We start from the raw sequence: 22,726 nt of genomic DNA on the forward strand, positions 1-22,726 counted from the left end.
TACAGTATATATTTGTTGCAAACACGGTACCAGTGTATTATACAGTGGAGTAATGTTTTGTCTTTGTTTTAATTTAAAAAAATACTTTTTGGGCTGATATATACTTTTACGGTGTTTCATTGTTACTGAAACTGAATTAACTAATTTATAATTTCACGATCTTTTACTGTCATGGTTTAGCAGTTTTTCACCGTAAAATCTACAGACATTTTTTACAGTGTAGGACATTCTATGATAAGCCTTTGACCTTTTGAAATGTGCATAATATAACTAGTGTAGCATCTTTTTAATTATCCGTGAACATTATTTATGTGTGAAAAAGAGAGATACATTGATTCATAGCTACAGTTTGAATCAGTTTGACTAAAACATGATCATTGGTTTAAATGCTAACATTTGTTTCTGTGAATGTTTGTTGCAGAGGCGCTGGAGCTAATCTCTACTGCAGCGAACCATTCCAATGCAGCAATCAGGAAAATGGTAAGACTTTGACTCAACGCTACACCAAGGTTATTATAGTTAACGAAAACTAACGAAATAACGAAAACTAGAATTGAAAAAACATTTTCGTTAACTGAAATAAAAAATAAAAACTAGAGTTTTTAAAAAAACGATAACTAACTGAAACTGTATTGTGTGGTTTCAAAACTAACTAAAACTAACTAAAATTATAGTGGAAATGTCCTTAGTTTTCGTTTTTGTCAACTTTTTTCATTCATAATTCAGTGTTTCTATTTGAACATGCAACACATGGTGAATATGTTTACTGAGACTGGGATGTTTACACTAGAACCAAAATACAAAACAGTTAATAACCTTATTGGGGCTGAGATGATAAACCAAAGGAAATAAAGGAAACATTTATTATGACCTCTTTGAATCTGGCACCAACACATAGCCCATTACAAAAAAACTAAAACTAACACTAAAACTAATAAAAACTAAACTAAAACTAAGCATTTAAAAAAAAATAAAAACTAAACTAAAACTAGAAAACTCACTCTAAAACCTAACTAAAACTAACTGAATTTGAAAACAAAAATTCACAACGAAATTAAAACTAAAACTGATGAAAAATCCAAAACTATTATAACCTTGCGCTACACTTTGCTCTCTGTTTCTTTCTTTTTCTTTTTCTTCATCATCATGAGCTTTATAAAAGCCAGCTAACTTGTTACTCAATCAAGGAGTTGCTGATGCTCTTCTGACAGTCAGCAACATTGCAAATATGTTCGTCTGAAGGAGTCGAGTCGAATTAGTACAGACAGGAAGTTGCTGTTTCCTGCCTCGAGTTTCGCAGCCTGCAGAAGCCTGAGTGACTTTTTAACACTCATCCTCCTCGCCTCTTCCTCTGTCTGGCCATTTTTCTCGTATTTCTCACATCCTCGAAACAACTCAAGCAGACAAATGTGTTTAAGAATCAATAGAGAAATATAACACCTGCTTTCCTGCCTTGCTGGAAAAGCCAATGAATGAATGAATGAATAAGAGGCTTAGCTGATAACAACATTTTTAAACTCCCTCTGGTGGAGTTATTTGGCTTACATCTGTCTTCACACTCTCAAATGTCTTCTTGTCTCTTCTTCTCCTCCTGTTGTTTTTAGGAGAAGATGAACAAGCTGCTGGAGGTTTACGAGAGGCTCGGAGGAGAGGAGGACATAGTAAACCCGGCCAACGAGCTCATCAAAGAAGGCCATATCAAGAAGATGTCAGCCAAAAATGGAACAGCACAAGACCGATACCTCTACTTGGTGAGAAGTGTTCAATTATAGAACTATCAGCCTGGAGGATCTTTGTATCTGTAAGCCTTGTTATCTTTGCAGCTCATTCATTGCTTCTGTCTCTTATCTAGTTCAACAACATGGTGCTATACTGCGTGCCTAAACTCAGACTGATGGGACAGAAGTTCAGCGTCAGAGAGAGGATTGACATCGCTGGCATGGAGGTGCGGCTCTGCTTTCTCACTCTGTTACATGTCTTTTGTTGAACATGGTCTCACAGGAATCCATGGAATAGCCACGGAATCACTCAAATTTCCGTGAAACTGACACGGATTTCGCTACAATGCAAGTTAATAACAGTCATATCCCGTGGCTATTCCATGGATATTTGTTCCTATTGGTTTGTTCCAAGTCACGTGACTTTCAAGGTCCCGGCGGTCAGAACAAAAAACATGGCGGACAGTTCTCTCATTTTTAGTGAAAAAATTCATATTTTGACTTAGTTTCTGCATAAAAATGGATTTTGATCACATTTCTAGCGAGAAATATATGTTTTATTTTCTAAATATTCACTCAGTGAATGTACATAATCACTTTGTATGTTGGAATAGCCAACATAACTTGCATTGTAGCGAAATCTGTGTCCGTGTCAATTTTGTGTCTTCTGGTCATTCTGTGCCTTTTTTGATCATTTTTTGGGATTGTTTAGTCATTTTGTGTCTTTTTTGGTAATTTTGTGTCTTTTATTTTTATTTTTGTGTCTTTTCTGGTCATTCTGTGTCTTGTTTGGTAATTTTGTGTCTTTTTTTAGTCATTTGGTGTCTTTTTTGGGGGGAAACAACGCCGCACGTTGTATTATGAGAATGAAGGATCCAGCACTTTTTTGGAACTTCCTATTGGTTTGTGTCCATTTTTAGTGGAAAAAAAACAATATTTTGACTTAGTTTCTGCATAAAAATGGATTTTGATCACATTTCTAGCGAGAAATATATGTTTTATTTTCTAAATCTTCACTCAGTGAATGTACATAATCACTTTGTATGTTGGAATAGCCACGGGATATGACTGTCATTAACTTGCATTGTAGCCAAATCCGTGTCAGTTTCACGGAAATTTGAGCGAATCCGTGGCTATTCCACGGATTTCTGTGAGACCATGTTGCTTTTGTTTTCTCCTCTCGCCTTTTATTTGTTCTGGTGGCTGCAAATCCAATTTCCTCTGTTTCTTGACCTCAGGTGCAGGAGAATGTGAAGCAGAACCTTCCTCACACGTTTGCCATCATCGGCAAGCAACGTTCACTGGAGCTGCAAGCGAGGTGGAGACATTTTAATCAAATGCCAAAAAAAATTACATTCCGATTTAAAAATTCTAGGACGATACTGATGTTAAAATAATAAATTGGAAGGCAGCTAGTACAGATTTTACACTATCTTTAAATAAGACCAATTCAAACCATAAAATACAAATGATATAATAACAAAATAATAAATAAATAAATGAATAATAAAATGTTTATGAAAAAAACAAAGTATCCAATATTAAATTAGTATTAATTAGAAATAAGAAATTATAAGTAAACTATATTAATTGTGAAATAATGTAAAGAATTATTGCAACTGAATTATTTTTTGTTATTATTATTATTACATAATTTTTATTAATACAGTGTTAATATTTATTTCATTATATACATTTTATTTCAAAAGTCTGTTAAAAAATGGAAGAAACAGACCATACATCCCAATACAATTTAAAAAAATTGTGACACTTTTTTCAACAACTAAAACCATAAAATACAAATAATATAATAATAAGAAAATGTAAATAATAATAAGAAAATGTAGTTAATTCACATGCAAATACCCCCAAAGTATTCAATATTAAATTAGTATTAATTAGAAAAAATAAATTTTAAGTAAACTTTATTCATTGTGAAATAATGTAAAGAATTATTGCAACTGAATTATTATTATTTTGTAATTATTATTATTATTATTATTATTATTAATAATAATAATAATAATATCGTTTTTCCATAATTTTTTTATTAACACAGTGTTAATATTTATTTCATTATAGAAATAATAAAAAATAAGAATTGTGACATTTAAATTTAATGTGAAATTGTATTCTATAATGTGACTTTTATTTCATAATTTAACTTTTCATGGTAGTGGCGTTCCCAGGCCATGTGTGTCTCTTGATATAAAGTAACTCATCTGTCTTTTTTTTTTTTTTTTTTTTTTTACAAATCTGCATGTACCTACACAGCCGGCAGACTAAACAGCTTCAGATTATCATTTCATAACATCTGCTCGCCCTGTTTGGGGAGAATATTTGCCTTTTATTGTTATGGTCTGTATTTTGTATCTGATCAAGTAATCTCACGATCTTTTATTTGCTTTACAGGACGGCGGAGGAGAAGGAAGATTGGATTCAGGCAAGGATCACACAAGCTTTCATACATGTAGTAGCACACCCACGCACATTATGCTCAGCCGCTCTCATGAAAGCATGCAGCACTTTGGACCTCTGAAGTTGATAGTTCTGCTTTATTAGAGCAGTAGTTCTCAACCTTTTTGAGTCGCGACCCCCAATTTAACATGCATGTTGTCCGCGACCCCCACTCACTGAACAGAATGTCACACGCACAGTTCAGATCACCCAAAAAAGAAACAAAATGACCAAAAAAGACACAAAATGACCAAAAAAAGAAAACAAAATGACCAAAAAAGACACAAAATGACCAAAAAAAGACACAAAATGACCAAAAAAGACACAAAATGACCAAAAAAAGACACAAAATGACTAAACAAGACACAAAATGACCAAAAAAGACACATATTGACCAAAAAGACACAAAATGACCAAAAAAAGACACAAAATGACAAAAAAGACTCAAAATTACTAAAAAAGGAAACAAAATGACCAAAAAGACACAAAATGACAAAAAAAGACACAAAATGACCAAAAAAAGACACAAAATGACCAAAAAAAGAAAACAAAATGACCAAAAAAGACACAAACTGACCAAAAAAGGAAACAAAATGACCAAAAAAAGACACAAATTGACCACCAAATGATCAAAAAAGACACAAAATCACCAAAAAAAAGACACAAAATCACCAAAAAAGACACAAAATCACCAAAAAAGGACACAAAATCACCAAAAAAGACACAAAATCACCAAAAAGACACAAAATCACCAAAAAAAGACACACAATTACCAAAAAAGACACAAAATTACCAAAAAAGACACAAATTGACCAAAAAGACTAAGACACATTAACACATGAACACTTTAACACAGTGGAGACAGAGCTGACTTCCAAAATGATTTGGCGACCCCCAGAAATCATCTCGCAACCCCAACTGGGGTCCCAACCCCCAGGTTGAGAACCACTGTATTAGAGAATAGAATTAGCAAAGATTTCCTCCCCACGCTCATTCAGTGTGTTTGGGAATTATATTTTCTAATAAAGCCCCTCATTATTGCTCATTTAGCCCATTACAGCAGAGTAAAGCTGATTAAAACATGTTGTAGGCTAGAAGAGGGGGCGGGCTCGCTACAGAGGAGGTTTGGGAGGTTTTCAGCATGTTTTTAGTCTGTGTGAGCATGAGAGGGGGGCTGGAATAAATAGAGGGAGCATTCAGGAAAATTCCGATGGATAGTGGAATGTAAACTGGAAAGATTTTGGGGTATTTACGCACTAGTGGCAGGGCTCTGGACTCTGGCTGTGAGGCTGTAGCAGCAGGACCATGATGCTTTTGGAGCTGTGATGTCATTAGTTTGGTGCGAGGTCAGGCCAAACGCCACGCCACACATGCTGTTTTTGTTTTTCAGCGAAAGGAAAGTTGGCTTTCTAACTCCCTTCATCTTCTATTTTTACTAGACAGACAAACTGCAAGATATTGATCAGTCACTTTTTTGATCGTGCTGTAATTCTGCAGTTTAGCACATTTAGGCAAGGCAAGTTTATTTGTATAGCACAATTCAACACAGGGTCATTTAAAGTGCTTTACATACACATTAACCCATTGAAGTCTGGAAAGCGGATACGTAGTTTTGTAGTATTTGTATAAGCTCTCAAATACTTTTTGAATTTCATTTCTATCTGCTACAGAGGCTGAAAAATCTATTATTTAGTAGAAGCGTTGACACTTTGTCTGTTGAATTTCCAGAAAAACTTCAGGTTTTAGGGGCTTATTTTCAAATCGCCCAGAGGTTTTACAGGCAGTTTCAGGCGTCAATGGGTTAAAACAGCAAAAACAGTCAATTAAAACAGGGAAATAGAAATAAAAATAGAAATAAGATAAAATAAGATGCAGCAGGATAAAAAAAAAGAGATAAAATTTTAAAAAAAGCACAAGTCAAACATTGCGTAGTTAAAAAGTAAGGGCAGTAGAGTAGAGCAGATAAGTGTTAAAGTTAAGATACGCTGCAGTAAACTATAGTGTTTATAGTCCTGATTTAAAGTTATTTAGTCTGCCCTTTGTCTCATAAGAACAAAAAGAGCAAATGTATTTAAATGGAATTCTATTCTACTCCTTATTACATACTCCTTCTTTAGACACTTTATTTTTTATTGTATTTTTTTGTATTCTTATATTTTATTGCTTGAAGTATGCCTAGGTTGTTCTTTTTATTTAATTGTGTTGTCATTGTCTCTGTGTGTAATGCTGCTGCTACACTGTAATTTCTAAGTTTTAGAAGCATAAAATAAAAGTACCCAAGTACATACAAGTATGTCACATTTCTATTTAATCCTTTATTGGGCAAAGAACTATATATGGTAACTATTTTGGTAACTTTGGTAAAGTTGCAAATTTACTAGATTAAAGTGGCAAATCTGCGCGAAAAAAGTCGCAGATTTACGAGAAAAAAATGTTTTCTCCCAGATTCACCACTTTAAATCTCATAAATCTGCAAAAAAAAAAAATTCTCCTAGATTTGCCACTTTAACCTCGTAAACTTTTTTCTCAAAATATTATTTTCGCATGTTTTTTTTTTACACATTCTGACAGTATATAATATCCTCCGATATTCTCTGGGGTTGAAATTTTGAATTTGCAAGTATCTCAATGAGTGTCCTATTAAGGGTTAAGTAATCTATCTACGTGTCTGATCAATAATCAATCTCTTCTTTTTATTTTCACCCCTCTAAATGTCTTCTGACTCTCAGGTGATCCTGGCCACAATCGAACGGCACAAACAGAACAGCGAAACCTTCAACAAGGCTTTCAACAGCTCCTTCTCCCGGGAAGATGACCACCCCCCTGAGTCACCGGTCAGTCTCACTCTTCCTCAATCAATCACTTCATTGATCGGTCAATTAGTGGGTCATCCTGTGCAATGAATCACTGGAGGGCTAGTGGTGCACCAAACAGGTTTCTCCATAGTCTGGTCTTTGTCTGCCTGAGCAGCTCCCCCGTCTGTGGATGTGCTGGTATCATACACAAAAACACACATAAAGAAGCTCTTTCTTTCCGTGGCTGACAGTTGAACACGTAGCGTCTGTGAGTCTCTCTCATGACCTAATAGGGGAAGCCTAAGTCAAAGTGTATACAAAACTCTTATGGATCTGCTTTGACCCACTTTGGGCCGGCTGGAGCTGGACGCTGGCCAAACCTAACTTGACACGAGCCAGAGGACCTGATTCAGAAGGTCCACACTGACACCTAGTGGTGGAGCTTTAGAACTTCAGGCAGGAGCTGCTGGAGATAAATGTGTTTTTCACTTCTTCTGTGCACATTTTTAAGAGCAAACTGAAGACTTCTCTTTTTAACTTGGCTTTTACCTGAACCATTTTTCTGCTCATGCATATTAGTGTTGTTACATCTTCTCTTTTATTTATTTATTTGCTACTATTTATTAGTCTATTTATATATATATATATATATATATATATATATATATATATATATATATGTATGAACTTTAGGCAGGAGCTGCTGGAGCTAAATATGTTTTTCACTTCTCTTCAGGGTCCCTGGTGCAACACATCCATCGACTCAGACGGTGAAAGATTGCATGAAAGGGTAAGATACGACTACATATTGTCACATGGCATGCTGGTGAGAATTGAAGGCATAGGTGCCATATAAACTGATTGATTGATATAAGTTTATTTCGAATATGAAAACAAAATAATAAAATAAAAAAAGAGTCAGACAAAACATTTAACATGACATGTAGAAAACATATTCAAGGAGTGAGAAGAAGTAAAACGTATAAACTCCCAACCCCTCTCCTTAAACATGACTAGTTTAAATCCTTGTCTAAACATGGCTTGTATTACAAAACATAATATAATTTACCTTTACACCGTAATTATACATACATACATACGAAAGGAAAAGAAACTACAACACAAGGAAAAGAAACTGGGAATACTGTGGACATGTCCTCCCCACTTTTTTTTTCTCCATAACTTTTCAAAGCATAATTTGTTAAACGAATTTTGCTTACACCAAGAAACACAATGAGTTTATATACTGCATTACTATGTGTATTCGTACATATATATAAATATTATTGTTTTTATATAACTGAATATAGTAAAATAACATAGGGAGAAAGGGTGGGATTAAATAAGCTTTGGCTCCTTTTGAACACAAATAAGCGTTGAATCTTGTTGTTGTTTCATTTTGTGTTGTTGTCTTGTATTTATTGTTGTTCGTTTGTTTTGAATTGTTCATCTTTTATTTTGTGTTCAAATAAATTCTCAATACAAAAAAAAATGTAACGAACAAACAGGAAAGCTTTAAGAGAGGTTTATTACATACAATGCAATGTAAATATAGAAGGAACAAATGTGCATTTTCCCAAAAACCTGAAAAAAATTCTCCCTAGCCTATTGATTATAAAATATAACCCTGCGGCTATGCATATGATGCATATGGGTGACTGTTACTTGTGTGGCTGATATTATTGTGTTTTTTTGCTGAATATTGTCAGATTGTTGACTCTGTTGTACACTACTTTATGTCCATTTGATGAGCTGATTTGCAGTGTTTTCCCTCACACTGTGATCATCTCTGATACCGATACCCCCATTACATATTGCCTAAAATTATATATTTTGAAGATTACTTAACAAAAAAAACATGTATCTTGGCCCTTATGTCCCCTAACACAGTAGTTCTCAACCTTTTTGAGTCGTGACCCCCAATTTAACATGCATGTTGTCCATGACCCCCACTCACTGAACACAATCTCACACGCACAGTTCAGATCATTTATAAAAGAAACAAAATGATCAAATAAAGGAAACAAAATGACCAAAATACACAAATTAAGCAAAAAAGACACAAAATGACCAGAAAAGACACAAAATGACCAAAAAATGACACAAATTGACCAAAAAAAAGACACAAATTGACCAAAAAAGACACAAATTGACCAAAAAAGACACAAAATGACAAAAAAAGACAAAATGACCAAAAAAAGACACAAAATGTCAAAAAAAGAAACAAAATGACCAAAAAAGACACAAATTGACCACAAAATGATCAAAAAAGACACAAAATGACCAAAAAAAAGACACAAAATGACAAAAAAAGACACAAAATGACCAAAGAAAAGACACAAATTGACAAAAAAAAGACACAAATTGACCAAAAAAGACACAAAATGACCAGAAAAGACACAAAATGTCAAAAAAAAGACACAAAATGACCAAAAAAGACACAAAATGACCAAAAAAAACCCACAATGACAAAAAAAAAGACATTAAGTGACCAAAAAGCGTGACAGAGCTGACTTCCAAAATTATTTGGCGACCCCCGGAAATCATCTCGCGACCCCAATTGGGGTCCCGACCCCAAGGTTGAGAATAGCTGCCCTAACACATGGTTATTAGATTATAAACTACAATAATCAAGTGAGCACAGTGTCTTTGGATCTCATTTCAGAAATGTGGTGTCCTTAAGCAGGGCTGGTTAATCCAGGCTAATAATTAGCAATTGGTTCATACTGTCATACTATTGATTTCACCCTGACTGCACCATGAGAAGAGGTATAATCAGGCTAATTAAGTGAAATCAACTGTGGCTTTAAAGTGAAGCAGAAAGCTTGAAATTTTCAGTGACTCTGACATTTTTTAACCCTGCTCTTAATAAAACACAACGTTTTGACTGATAAATGGGCTTTAAGAATTAAGGGTTTTCTCCTTATTGACCAGCCAAATGGACAGAAAGCTCTTGTTTTTTTTGTACAAAAAGCAGATTAATTTTACTCTTTATCTCACAATGCATTGAATAATGAACAATCTGACAGTCTGTGCTCCATTTAAGAGGGATAGTGTGTCTGTGTAGGTGTCTTTGTTAACAGAAAGTGGAAATGGAAGACAAACAAAGACTGAAGCAAAACAAGCTGTCAGACATTCTTTCAGTTGTGCAGAAACTCGACAGACTGAAGACCTTGACACATGACTCCTGTGTTGTTTTTTTTCATATTTTCCAGAAGAGTTCCAGGAAAAAGGAGAAAGAGAAGCAAACGTGTAAAGGCTGCAACGAGAGCTTCAACTTCACCAAACGCAAACACCACTGCAAGTCCTGTGGAGCGGTGAGCACAGATGGGAAAGAGAAATATGGGCATCGTATGACAGGGTGCAGGAATGAAAGGATGCAGAGAAAGAGAACAAGAGGAAAATTTAATTCGGACAATTTACTGAGCAGCTTCTTAATACGTCTCTCTCTCTCTCTCGCTCTCACTCTCTCTCTCTCTCTCTCTCTCTCGCTCTCACTCTCTCTCTCTCTCGCTCTCTCTCTCTCTTTCTCTCTCGCTCTCACTCTCTCTCTCTCTCTCTTTCTCTCTCTGTCTCGCTCTCACTCTCTCTCTCTCGCTCTCTGTCTCTCTCTCTCTCGCTCTCACTCTCTCTTTCTCTCTCTCTCTCACTCTCTCTCTCTCTCTCTCTCACTCTCTCTCTCTCTCTCTCTCTCTCTCTCTTGCTCTCTCTCTCTCCCTCTCTCTCTCTCTCTATCGCTCCTCTCTCTCTCTCTCTCTGTCTCTCTCTCTCTCTCTTTCTCTCTCGCTCTCTTCGCTCTCACTCTCTCTCTCTCTCCCTCTCTCTCTCTCACTCTCTTCTTACTCTCTCTCGCTCTCTCTCTCTTTCTCTCTCTCTTTCTCTCTCTCTCTCTCACTCTCTCTCTCTCTCTCTCTCTCTCTCTCTCTCTCTGTCTCTGTCTCTATCTCTCTCCCTCTCTCTCTCATCTCTCTCTCTCTCTCCTCTCTCTGTCCTTCTGCAGGGCCATCTGTGCAAAAGTGTTCAAAGACCTTGGACAATAAAACGAGCCGAGTCTGCCCGGAGTGTTTCGATGCCAGCCTCAGCCTGGAGACTCTCGGCGTTAGTGAACAGAAAAGGAAAGCTGCGCCTGAGGTGAGGACAAACAAAAACAAGAAGCCACACACACACACAAAAACAACAAAAAAACATTTAGCAGCATGTGCATCATAGTTTGTTTTCCTGCCTCAGTTCATCCCAGTCCAATGAGAGACGTGTCTCCCAGTATGCCCACAGTCAATGTCAACCAGGGTTCAGCACAGCTGGCAACAGAAAGAGAGAAAGAAGGACAGTAGTTAGCTTATTAGGTCCAGTATGCTGATACTAAAGCCACTGTGTGGTCTGAAATCAGTGCATAAACACACATGTGCATTTATGAATTAACACAGATTCATTGAAAGATCAACTAATCCCTCTTTGATGACTATATCATAATCTGATCTCAGCTTAACGGTGACCAGTCGTCTCTCCGCTGACTAGACAGTCTGGCTGCTTCAGGTGTCTGGGTTGTTATGGATATTAATTCTAATATCTGGACTGGAAAGCTCAGAAGCTTTATTTAGATTCATAGATATTGTTGAAATAGTCCCCAATAGGACATCGTGGGTTCATTCATGCTGTTGTCTCAGCAACAAGATCCCCTAAATAAAGCTCATCTGCAGTGAGATTAGCCGCCACAAGGGGGCGCTGTAGACCAGGCAAGGATTAGACCAGGGCCAGCAGGAGCCTGAACACCTGTCCATGCACAAATCTCACTGTGTCCTACATTGTTGTTACGTAATTGTGAACAGCGGAAGATCTGCACTGTTCAAATCCCCAAAATATGATTCAGATGGATTTCAATTACGAGCTATTGAAATCAATAATAATGATAATAATAAAGTATTTTAACCCTATAAAGCCAAGTGTATCATATTAGATACAGTAATTTTTGAGACCTCTACATCATCAAAAACCTGATGTATACATGTGTTGAAGATAAACAAACTGAGCAACAAATTGCACAAAAATACCAGATGTAGCAAAAATGATATGCAGGTTCCACGAGTGGATCAGTCATTGCTGCATTAAAAAACTTCATATCTGCAGATGTATGATGTTGTGTTATATGGAAAAAATATGTATTTTGCATGTTTGAGGAAAAAGGAAAAGTCAAAGTCTTAATAGGTTAAAAATGTTAGGTTTTATATGTTTTTGTTAGTTCAAGAAAAACAAACTGTGAGCAACAAATTGCACAAAAAGACCTGATGTATCAAATATGATGAAGATTAGAATTCATATATGCAATTTATTTGTTTTTTAAAATTCGTCAGCAGGTTAATAAGCACTTAATTGAATTTTCTGGCAAATATTTCATGGTTCAGGCTTTATAGGGTTAACATATAACAGTGGCCGACCTTTATATATCTATATCTATATAAATATATATGTATTTTCTATGATATATTTTAGAGACAGACATCTCTAACGGGGGAGAACTGCCTGCTATGTGGCAACCTTCAGGTGCAGGAGAAAGGGAAGAGCTGGTCCAAGATGTGGGTGGCTGTCACCAAGGCTGAGCCACTGGTGCTCTACCTCCAGAGCAGTGGACAGGTGAGAATTCAACACACACACATGCACACACACACACACACACACAGAAAATAGGATGATAATCTACACTCTCAGAAATAGGGGTACAGTACGAGTCCTTTTTTGTCCCCCGAGGTACTATCAACACTAATGTACCCCCTAGAGCCAATTATTGGACCTTGAGGTACCCATATGTACCTTTTTGAGGGCCAAAATGACACATATATGTACCCAAGTGGTAAAAGGTACATAAATGTACCCTTTCTTCTTGTCTTTTGTATAATGTAGATACACAAAAATATATGAAATTAAATAATGATACTATACTGTACCCTATCAAGGCCTAATTTGTACCCTTTTTAAAAGGTCCACTTTTTGTACTTCAAAATAAGGGCACAAAATTGCCACCAGAGGTACAATATTCAGCTTCAGCTTCAGCTTCAGCTCATCTTTTTTTTTATTTCGAACATGTGCGAGTAACACAACAAAGTAAACACAAAAACAAATACATCCAATGAGAATAATCAAAACAAAACAAAAAATAGCAATAGTCAAAACGCTGTAATGTGAACGCAACATGTCTCGAAAAGGAGTAGGATGAAGCATATGCTTATTTAAACCTACCCCTTCTCCACTACTCAATTAACACTTTTTTTCCCCCCCTAAACACATATTATATAATACATATTTACAAATAAATAAATAAATAAATAAATAATTTTTTTTTGAAGAGAAATAGATTACATAAACAAAGAGAAAAAATATGACAATGTGTAGTTTCGTCCAGTTTATATTTAATATATAAATATAATAGTTTAATATTGGTCTTTGTAAGGTACAAATAAGGTACCCAGTGTTAAGGGTACAAACTTGTACCTTCTGAGGGTACTGCCCCAGTGACAAGGCCCTTGTACCCCTAAAGGTACAATTCTGTACTTTATTTTCCGAGAGTGTAGCTGTTAATTATGAAATTTATCAGATTAAGAGATGGTTTAATTTAAGTATTTCTACCCGAGCCTTTATTTATTTTACTCACTAAAGGGAAAAATGACAACACAAAGTGATATTCCATGTGGTTCCCTCAAGCATTGTACAAATAATAACACTGATCCCCCACACGGGTAACATAAACAGCGTGCCACAGTTGTCCTCTTGTATATCAGCTGATCCTATTTCTACGCCCGTCTGGCCTTTCTATACGTCAGCTGGCTTCCTCCTGTGGAGGCGGGACATCTGTCCAGTGTGCCGCCTGGGCACATCAGTAAGCATGTGTAAGTCTGATCTATCCGATCCTGCCTGTGCAGGTTGTCTGTACACTGTCTGTGCTTTGTAGATTTGGGCCAGGAGGATTTGGTTGTCCCGAATCTGACCTCAGGTAGAGCTGCTGCTGTCCACTGTGAGACACGGTTTTAATTTGCTCCGAGCAGATGAAGCAACTCAGTGGATTTAATGTGGTGCCTTGAAATGTTTGGCTCTGTATGTAGTAATACATCTGCTCAGAACATCTCAAGGAGATGCATATAATGAAGCAATCATGTCTGGAAAGCTTTTTTGCTAAAGACTTTGATTCAATGTCATTCATAGCGGATGGCACAGAAGGGAAGTCAGCTGTTAAAACCTCCCCCGGTTTCATTTCCAAGACTAATATCCCAATCCCAGCGCAGAAAGCTGCCATTCCAAAGATTAGGATTAATGTGAGTTGGACGAGCATTTCCTGATTATACTGAAAGAAAGAGGGGGAAGGGGAGAGAGAAAGCAGGGTTTACTATACATGCTGGTGGAATATATTCTCCTGCAGCTGAAGAGACAAGCTGTCACTCGCTGTGTTAGAAGTTCTGCTGCAGCACTCAAACGTTCAAAACGGGCCGATTGCTTGCAGCTTTCTTGAAAGTCAACTGTGTTTTCTGGATCTGGGCAATGCAATGCACCTGCCATGACACAGGTGGCTTCCCCTTGCAATGCTTGAGTCTATGCATCATTTGCTAGCTATTTGGAACAAGGTGATTTCTGGGAAGAAATGCTTTTATTCTGAAAGTTAGACAGAGAGCGAGCTGTAATCAGTGTGCTGTTCGGTGGTGTAACAGTTAACAACTGAGCCATGGTGCATTTCATACCAAGGTTATAATAGTTTTGTCATTTTTAATTTTTCATTAGTTTGTTTTAATTTCGTTGTGAATTTTTGTTTTCAAATTCAGTTAGTTTTAGTTAGTTTTTAGAGTGAGTTTTCTAGTTTTAGTTTAGTTTTTATTTTTTGAAAATGCTTAGTTTTAGTTTAGTTTTTATTAGTTTTAGTGTTAGTTTTAGTTATTTTGTAATGGGCTATATGTTGGTGCCAGATTCAAAGAGGTCATAATACATTTTGCCTTCATTTCCTTTGGTTTATCATCTCAGCCCCAATAAGGTTATTAACTGTTTTGTATTTTGGTTCTAGTGTAAACATCCCAGTCTCAGTAAACATATTCACCATGTGTTGCATGTTCAAATAGAAACACTGAATTATGAATGAAAAAAGTTGACAAAAACGAAAAACTAAGGACATTTTCACTTTAATTTCAGTTAGTTTTAGTTAGTTTTGTAACCACAAAATACAGTTTCAGTTAGTTACTGTTTTTTTAAAAACTCTAGTTTTTATTTTTATTTCAGTTAACGAAAATGTTTTTTCAATTCTAGTTTTCGTTATTTCGTTAGTTTTCGTTAACTATAATAACCTTGTTTCATACCTAATATTTTTTTCTGTTTTTGGTGAAGAGGGAATTATTTCATTCATACTATAACTACAAGAACACTTCAGGAACACTAAAGCAGCGGTTCCCAAACTTTTTCAACTTAACTTTTTCCCCCACACCTTCAAAAAAAAAAACTAAATGCAATAAGAGTTTTTATAGCCATATTAAAGGTGGAGGATGATGACAGGCTCAGGATCAGAGGCAGAAAGCAGATGAGTTGGGACAAATGTTATAATATTGAACAAAAATATTGCGTTGAACAAAAATTGCAGCAAATTTAAATGAGCGTGGAGTGAACACAACCCCGTCATCATAACACAGGCTGGAAAAATGATACAAGAACAAGAAGATAACTTCTTCTACGCTTCATTATAAGATCAAAAACAAGCAAAAATTGATGCAAAAATGACCAAAGATGACACAAAATGATCAAAATAGACACAAATTGACCAAAAATACATGTAAAAATTACCAAACAACCAAAAAATAGATGCAAAAATGACCAAAATAGATGCAAAAATGAAATGTAATTGTGTCATTATCAGACCGCCATTACATTTTGCATCTCGCGCCCCCCCTAGCAGCAGCTCACGCACCCCCAGGGGTCCACGCACCACACTTTGGGAATCCCTGCACTAAAGAACTAGATTAACTATACATTTTCTTATAAATAAAGAGGATCAGTCGTCACATTGCAGACAATTGACTTTGTCCATTTATTTACTTAGAAACTGAAGACAAATTATCCACAAAATCAATGACAAAGTATAACATGTCCCATTGTCTCTGACCACAGTAATACCAGCATTTCAGTCTGGAATGTGTCTTTGCATTATGTCTTTGTGAAGCACATAACACTGCATTCAGTGTTATGAAACCACAACAGGGTAGATGGATCCATGGACGGCATATTGCAGTTTACGGTCTTGGTTTCAGATTTGTTACACCTTTACTGTAGACAGAATAATAATAATAATAATAATACATTTTATTTGGAGGCGCCTTTCTTGGCACTCAAGGACACGGTACAAAAGGATAGAAAAGAAACAGCAATAAAATACAATAAAATACACAGAATTAATAACAATACAATACAATAGATAGATTGGACAGGGTAATAAGCAGTTTTAAACAGATGTGTTTTGAGTTGTGATTTGAAATGGGGGAGTGAGTCAATGTTCCTGAGTGGGTGGTAGTGAGTTCCAGAGCGGCTGAATATACTATAGACCAGGGGTCTCAAACTTAAATAACCTGGGGGCCGCTGGAAGCAGTATCAAAATGACCAAAAAAAGACACAAAATTACTAAAAAGAAAAGACACAAAATGACAGAAAAAAACTAAATTACTTAAAGACACAAAAGGACCAAAAAAAGACACAAAATTATTTTAAAGACACAAAATGACCCAAAAAAACCCCACAAAATTACAAAAAAAATACAAAATTACCAACAAAAAACCCCCACAAAATGACTAAAAAAAAAAAGACCCAAAATGACAGAAAAAAATAAATTACTTAAAGACACAAAAGGACCAAAAAAAGACACAAAATTATTTTAAAGACACAAAATGACCCAAAAAAGACACAAAATGACCAAAAAAAAAACACAAAATGACAAAAAAAATACAAAATTACCAACAAAAAAAACCCACAAAATGACTAAAAAAAAAAAAAAAGACCCAAAATGACAGAAAAAAAATAAATTACTTAAAGACACAAAAGGACCAAAAAAAGACACAAAATTATTTTAAAGACACAAAATGACCCAAAAAAGACCCAAAATGACAAAAAAAAAACACAAAATGACAAAAAAAAAATACAAAATTACCAACAAAACCCCCCCACAAAATGACTAAAAAAAAAAAAAGACCCAAAATGACAGAAAAAAATAAATTACTTAAAGACACAAAAGGACCAAAAAAAGACACAAAAGGACCAAAAAAAGACACAAAATGACCCCAAAAAAGACACAAAAAGACAAAAAAAATACAAAATGACCAAAAAAAACCCACAAAATGACAAAAAGACACAAAATTACTAAAAAGAAAAGACACAAAATGACAGAAAAAAACTAAATTACTTAAAGACATAAAAGGACCAAAAAAAGACACAAAATGACAAAAAAAAGACACAAAATTACAAAAAAAGACACAAAATGACAACAAAAAAGACACAAAATTATTTTTAAAAAAGACACAAAATTACATTAAAAAAATACAAAATTACCTAAAAAACCCACAAAATTAAAAAAAAAAGACACAAAAAGACACAAACTTACCAAAAAAAGTAATAAAGGGACCTTCCACACACAACACGGTAAAGTGCCATTCATATAAAACTCACATTAAACTTTCATATCAAGGTGGGGGCCACAAAATATCGTCACGAGGGCGAGTTTGCTTTATTATTCAAGAGAAACACTAGATTTTTTTTTATCTCATTGACTCATATTACTCATCTCTGCAGGAGTCCAAGGGGGCGAGGGTGGTGCCTCTCCCTGGGTTTGAAGTCAGCGCCGTACCGCCATCGGGGAGCGAGAAGTCGGACATCAAACACTTGCTCCGGCTCACTCACACCCAGCAAACTTTGCTTTTAAGTGTCCAAGATGCAGAAGTTCAAGCCAGGTGGGTGGAGGTCCTCTCCAGAGCCGCCCGCGGAGAAACAGCCACAGACGCATCGACGAGCCTGACTGAACACAGGAAGAGCCAGTAGCGGCCATGTTGGACTCGCTCCCTCCTCCCTCCTCCCTCCTTCTCCTGTGTATAGAGCACACATTACTTGAATTCACTTTACCTTGGCACTTTTTTGTTTTGTTATTTTCCTTTTGAGAGGACCACTCAGTCCTTCCTATGCCACTTCAATCTTCTCCTCATGACCACACAGATCTGTCTCCTTCTCTCTCTATTTCCTGTCTCTTTCAAACACATAGAAAAACAACAAGGACTATTCTATCAAGCCACCAACCAACCAACGCCACTGTATGTATGTGTGGTTCGGATATTTTAGTGTTTTCAAACGCCGGAGAGGACTAAATGTTTTATTTGTAATATAGCTGAAGAAGGTTCCTGTATGATTTTTTTTTTTAAAGATGAAGTTTCTTGTACATTATGCGACTGTGTTGTGAAGCATTAAATCTTATGTGTCTGTCTTTCCATTTGTGCGAAAGTATGTGTGTGTGTGTGTTGGAGTGTGTGTCCCCTCCCGTGTTTATTAAGTATTGAATGTTAGTGTAAGAACCCTGCGCCTCCTCTCTGTTCTCCTCACTCCTGCTGGGGACACAGTGGCAGTTCGGTGGGTGTTGTACAGTATGTATACTATAGTGCGATGTAAGGAAACAAAGAAAAAAGACATTTTAACTTAAAAAGACACAGAGATGTGTACGCTTGTGGCTGGCCACCTGATGCTCCCTCCCACTGTCAGCTCCCATCTTACAGACCTCTCTTCACACTTCTTTCTTTCATCTATATAGGTAATAACCCCCTCCTGACATTGTCTTTGGACTCTGAGACCTTTAATCTAAGTCTGATCCACCACGTTTCTACTCTGTCATGATTGCGACTCATCCAGGTGAGAAATCCCAGCCAGAGTGGGATCATGTGGGCTCAATTCTGACTCTGTGCTGCAGGTTCAGTCCCTCACTTGTACACGTGCTAAATAAACCGTCTCCATATACTTCTCTTCCTTAGTATAGCAATCGTCTGCCTGCTTCTCTCCCTTTGGTGATGTGATGGAAACCAAGTACTGTACTGTAAAACTGTTCATTCTGCCTTGCCCCCGTGCCCTGCTCCTATCAGCCACCAGCCTTTAAGCAAAAGTAGCAAAAAAACTTGTCATTGGATCTCTTTGTGCATGTAAACTCACTCATATTTATGTACCATGCTCTGAAAAAAGCGCCCCCTGACCCCCTTTTTATGCTCCACAATTCATTCTTGTTGTACTGTAAGTGAGCAGCAGTGAGTGTTTTAAACTTGGATTGTGCACAGTGGAAAAGCAGTCAAGCATATCATCAATAAACAGATGTTGTGATTCATTCAGTACCACGCTGTCCAACAAGATCTTCATGTGTCACCAGTTTCTGTCTTTAAATATGTTTTACTTTGTCTTTGTGTCTTAAAACACAGAAACACACACACACTTCAGATATAATTCAGTTTAACCCATAAGAACCCAGAGCCAGTTATCCATAAAGGAAAGTTTTGGGGGATATATCACAGACCAAGTGAACCACGCAGAACATATTTATGATGTGGGTTTTTTTGGCATTCTGTCTTTTTTTAGTAATTTTGTGGGGGTTTTTGTGTCATTTTTAAGTAATTTAGGTTTTTTTTCTGTCATTTTGTGTCTTTTTTAAGTAATTTAGTGTTTTTTCAGTCATTTTGTGTCCTTTTTTTTTTGTAATTTTGTGTCTTTTTTGGTCATTTTGTTTCTTTTTAAGTCATTTTGTCTGTCTTTTTTAAGTAATTTAGATTTTTTGGTCATTTTGATACTGCCTCCAGCGGCCCCCAGGTAATTTGAGTTTGAGACCCCTGCTCTAGAATATTTAAAGTGTTTGTTACATGGGTGTCACCGTGGGTTCTTATGGGTTGTTTTCATTTAACCTTCCTGTTGTCCTTGCGTCAAATATATCAGTGATTTGCCTTTTTATGAAACACAGAAACACATACACAGAATTATGCAGTTTCATTTTATTTAACCAGTTAGTGTTCGAGGTCCCTTTTTTTTTTTTTTAGAATTGGTGGTTGTGGGTTTAGGGGTAGAAAGCAGGTCAACAATAAATGCCACATAGAAGTGGTGGACAGCATCTGAAAGCTGTGAACCTTTAGATTGATTTGAGATGCAGCTCAGCACTGTGTGTCAAGTTGTTCTGGTCAAAAATATCTAATTAAAATGTCTCAATGAATTATTGAAACCTTTTAAGGTGTATAAGGGGTCATAACATTAATATTATGCTGAATATCTGAAGTCCATATCCATGTTCAACTGTGTCCCATAAATTGTTGCAGCAATTTTTAGGGTGATACCATTTGTTACACACATTTGGTGCTTAATAATGCATTTTTAATCATACAGAGAATGGATAAAAATGGTCCAAAAAAACCCTCCCGAATATAACATCAACATGCAAATCCATGCTGTGATTTGGGTTCAAAATCTTTGGTCATTTTGGAGATTTCTGTATTTTCAGCGATTGGATAACAAGCACTTCTTCTCTTCAAACTGCTGAGGAACCCCCTTATTGTCAATATACCTAGTAGAGCTGAATGTCCTCTGAATGCTCGAGGTCTCTAGTTTTTGGTTGTAAAGTTTCATGAAGCTGTGATTATCCTGGAGGTCACAGCAACATTTTATACTCTGAGGATGAGACTCAAGAAATGTCCTCACTTCAACTGGATACTACTGATGACTAACATCATCCCACATGAAGAAAACTGGCTTCACTGAAGAGTCTCAGCTTTCCACTGATGCCCACTTTATGTCATTAAAAGCCTGTTTAGGGACCTCAGTGTGCACAAATATTCAAATACAGTAGGTGGAAATAGTAAATGTTTACTACAACTATGTGGTTTTTGCATTACAGTTTTTCTCAGTTGATTTGGTGCATTTCTCACATTAATATTAACATTTAGCACAACAATTAGTTCAACCTCCAGAACATTTAGTCATTAGTGCTCATCATAGTAGCAGTTTCTCATTCCTTACAACGAATTACAAAAACATTAAACAGAATAAACTGTCATAATGAAAACATGACAGAGCCATTTGACTATCTGGTTCATAAACATGGTGTCAGGACTTTTCATCTTGATGATACTGACACTTTCACTGACATGAATACTTGCTTTTGAGGAATGAGCTCTGATCCATTTAGAGCAAGTGGGTTAACTTTTGCAGGTTATCAACTCGGTTTTGCAGTTTGTACTAATTGTTTTGAGAAATGCATTAACTCTTGCGAAATTAGTGATCTCAGAAATGCACCAAAGCGACTGAGAAAAACTGTATTGTATAGAAGTGGCTTATCATTGGTTGCAATTAATAGCTGGTTGAGGTTCCCCTGAGGGAAATTGTTCAATTTGGGAGACATTTTCAGGGAGAAAAAAAAAGATTTTGAAAAATATATCAAATTTGCTTGACAGATTTTGACAACTAGTTCAACATTTTTGTATGTAATGACTCAAGCAATGAAAGGAGGACTGTTAGTTTTGTATGAAATTACTATTCAGCAAGTATATATTGTATAAACTATTCAAGTATAGTTATTTTTGACTGACATGACATAAGCAAACCCAGAGAGCCGCTACGGCCTCCATGAGAAAAAGAAAAGGCAGGCGCTCGGTACACTAAGTAGTATTTAACCTTGTCCTTGGGTCAAATCGGTGATTTGCTGCAAACATAACATGGATAAATACCAAAAAGAATTGTAAAATTTGTAATTATTTACAATGAAGAAAGGCTAAGAAGGTGTTGGGCTAATACAGAATTAGGTGATAGTTTATACTTTTTGCATTATAAACAAAACAGAAGACAAAACAATGTTTAGTAGCACAATATTATTCACAGGACTTTACAATCAGTAGCCTATAGCTTAAGTCAGTCTCTGTCCTGAAGCTTGCTATGGATAAGGAACAACCAACCCCCCAAAAAGGCATTAAGGTGGAAAAAAATGTAAGAAACCTCATGGAGAGCAACTGAGGACATATATCGTGTTTACCGAATAAATAGTATAATAGAATGACAGTATAGACAAAATACTTTCTCCAATCAAGCCTATGGGAAATACTGTTCAAAAACAAAAGCATAAATATACAGTATGTGTGGTCACTCCAGCCACTGATCTTGTATTAATATCACACACATAAAGAGCCTATGAAATAATGCCAGCAGATATTTGATTTAATATGCTGATGGGATGTAAGAGGATTAATGAGCATATGGCATACTGTATTTCTGCAAATGAGTTTCTGTGTCATCTGGGGTTACTATACTGTAGTTAGTTCCTTTTTCTCATGTTCACTTCCAGTTTTCACTTCAGTTTGGTGTTCAATATTTTGCATAACTCTACTGTACTTTGCGGAGGATAAAACTAAAACACGGGGGGAGTCTGCAGCAGCCGTGCTAGCAGCTCTGTGGATTTTTGGCAAAGCTTAGCTTTGAGATCAGTGCTAACATTAGCATGCTAACATGCTCACAAGGACAATGCTGACAGAATTTTTGAAGAAATTTGAGGCAGTCAAGAGGATAATACCTTTAAAAGCCTGTATTATCTCATGGGTAATTAGTCATAGTAGTAATTAAAACCATGCCTGTGTGTTTCAGCCATAATGCCTTCATCAGGGTGAAATAAAAATGGTAATTCATACAGTAGGCCTCATGCATCCATGATAGTCCTGCACATGTTGAAAAGTAGTCACATGAGTCATCAGATAA

The 22,726-nt window shown here is 36.1% G+C and overlaps 1 protein-coding gene across 1 annotated transcript in view; it reads left to right on the plus strand.

Annotated features, from left to right (window-relative positions):
* The window catches only part of fgd (faciogenital dysplasia), a 102,041-nt gene extending 83,590 nt beyond the window's left edge, over positions 1-18,451 (plus strand). The window contains exons 9-19 of the mRNA XM_059333935.1: positions 422-480; positions 1,605-1,751; positions 1,853-1,945; positions 2,957-3,036; positions 4,131-4,161; positions 6,905-7,009; positions 7,707-7,760; positions 10,186-10,288; positions 10,974-11,101; positions 12,458-12,598; positions 17,768-18,451. Coding sequence (XP_059189918.1) covers positions 422-480; positions 1,605-1,751; positions 1,853-1,945; positions 2,957-3,036; positions 4,131-4,161; positions 6,905-7,009; positions 7,707-7,760; positions 10,186-10,288; positions 10,974-11,101; positions 12,458-12,598; positions 17,768-18,013 — 1,187 coding nt within the window. The 3' untranslated portion in view covers positions 18,014-18,451. The remainder of the gene's footprint in view (positions 1-421; positions 481-1,604; positions 1,752-1,852; positions 1,946-2,956; positions 3,037-4,130; positions 4,162-6,904; positions 7,010-7,706; positions 7,761-10,185; positions 10,289-10,973; positions 11,102-12,457; positions 12,599-17,767) is intronic.
* Positions 18,452-22,726: the final 4,275 nt, after the last annotated feature.

This window comes from Centropristis striata, chromosome 5 (assembly GCF_030273125.1).
Source record: "Centropristis striata isolate RG_2023a ecotype Rhode Island chromosome 5, C.striata_1.0, whole genome shotgun sequence".
Lineage (NCBI taxonomy): Eukaryota > Metazoa > Chordata > Actinopteri > Perciformes > Serranidae > Centropristis > Centropristis striata.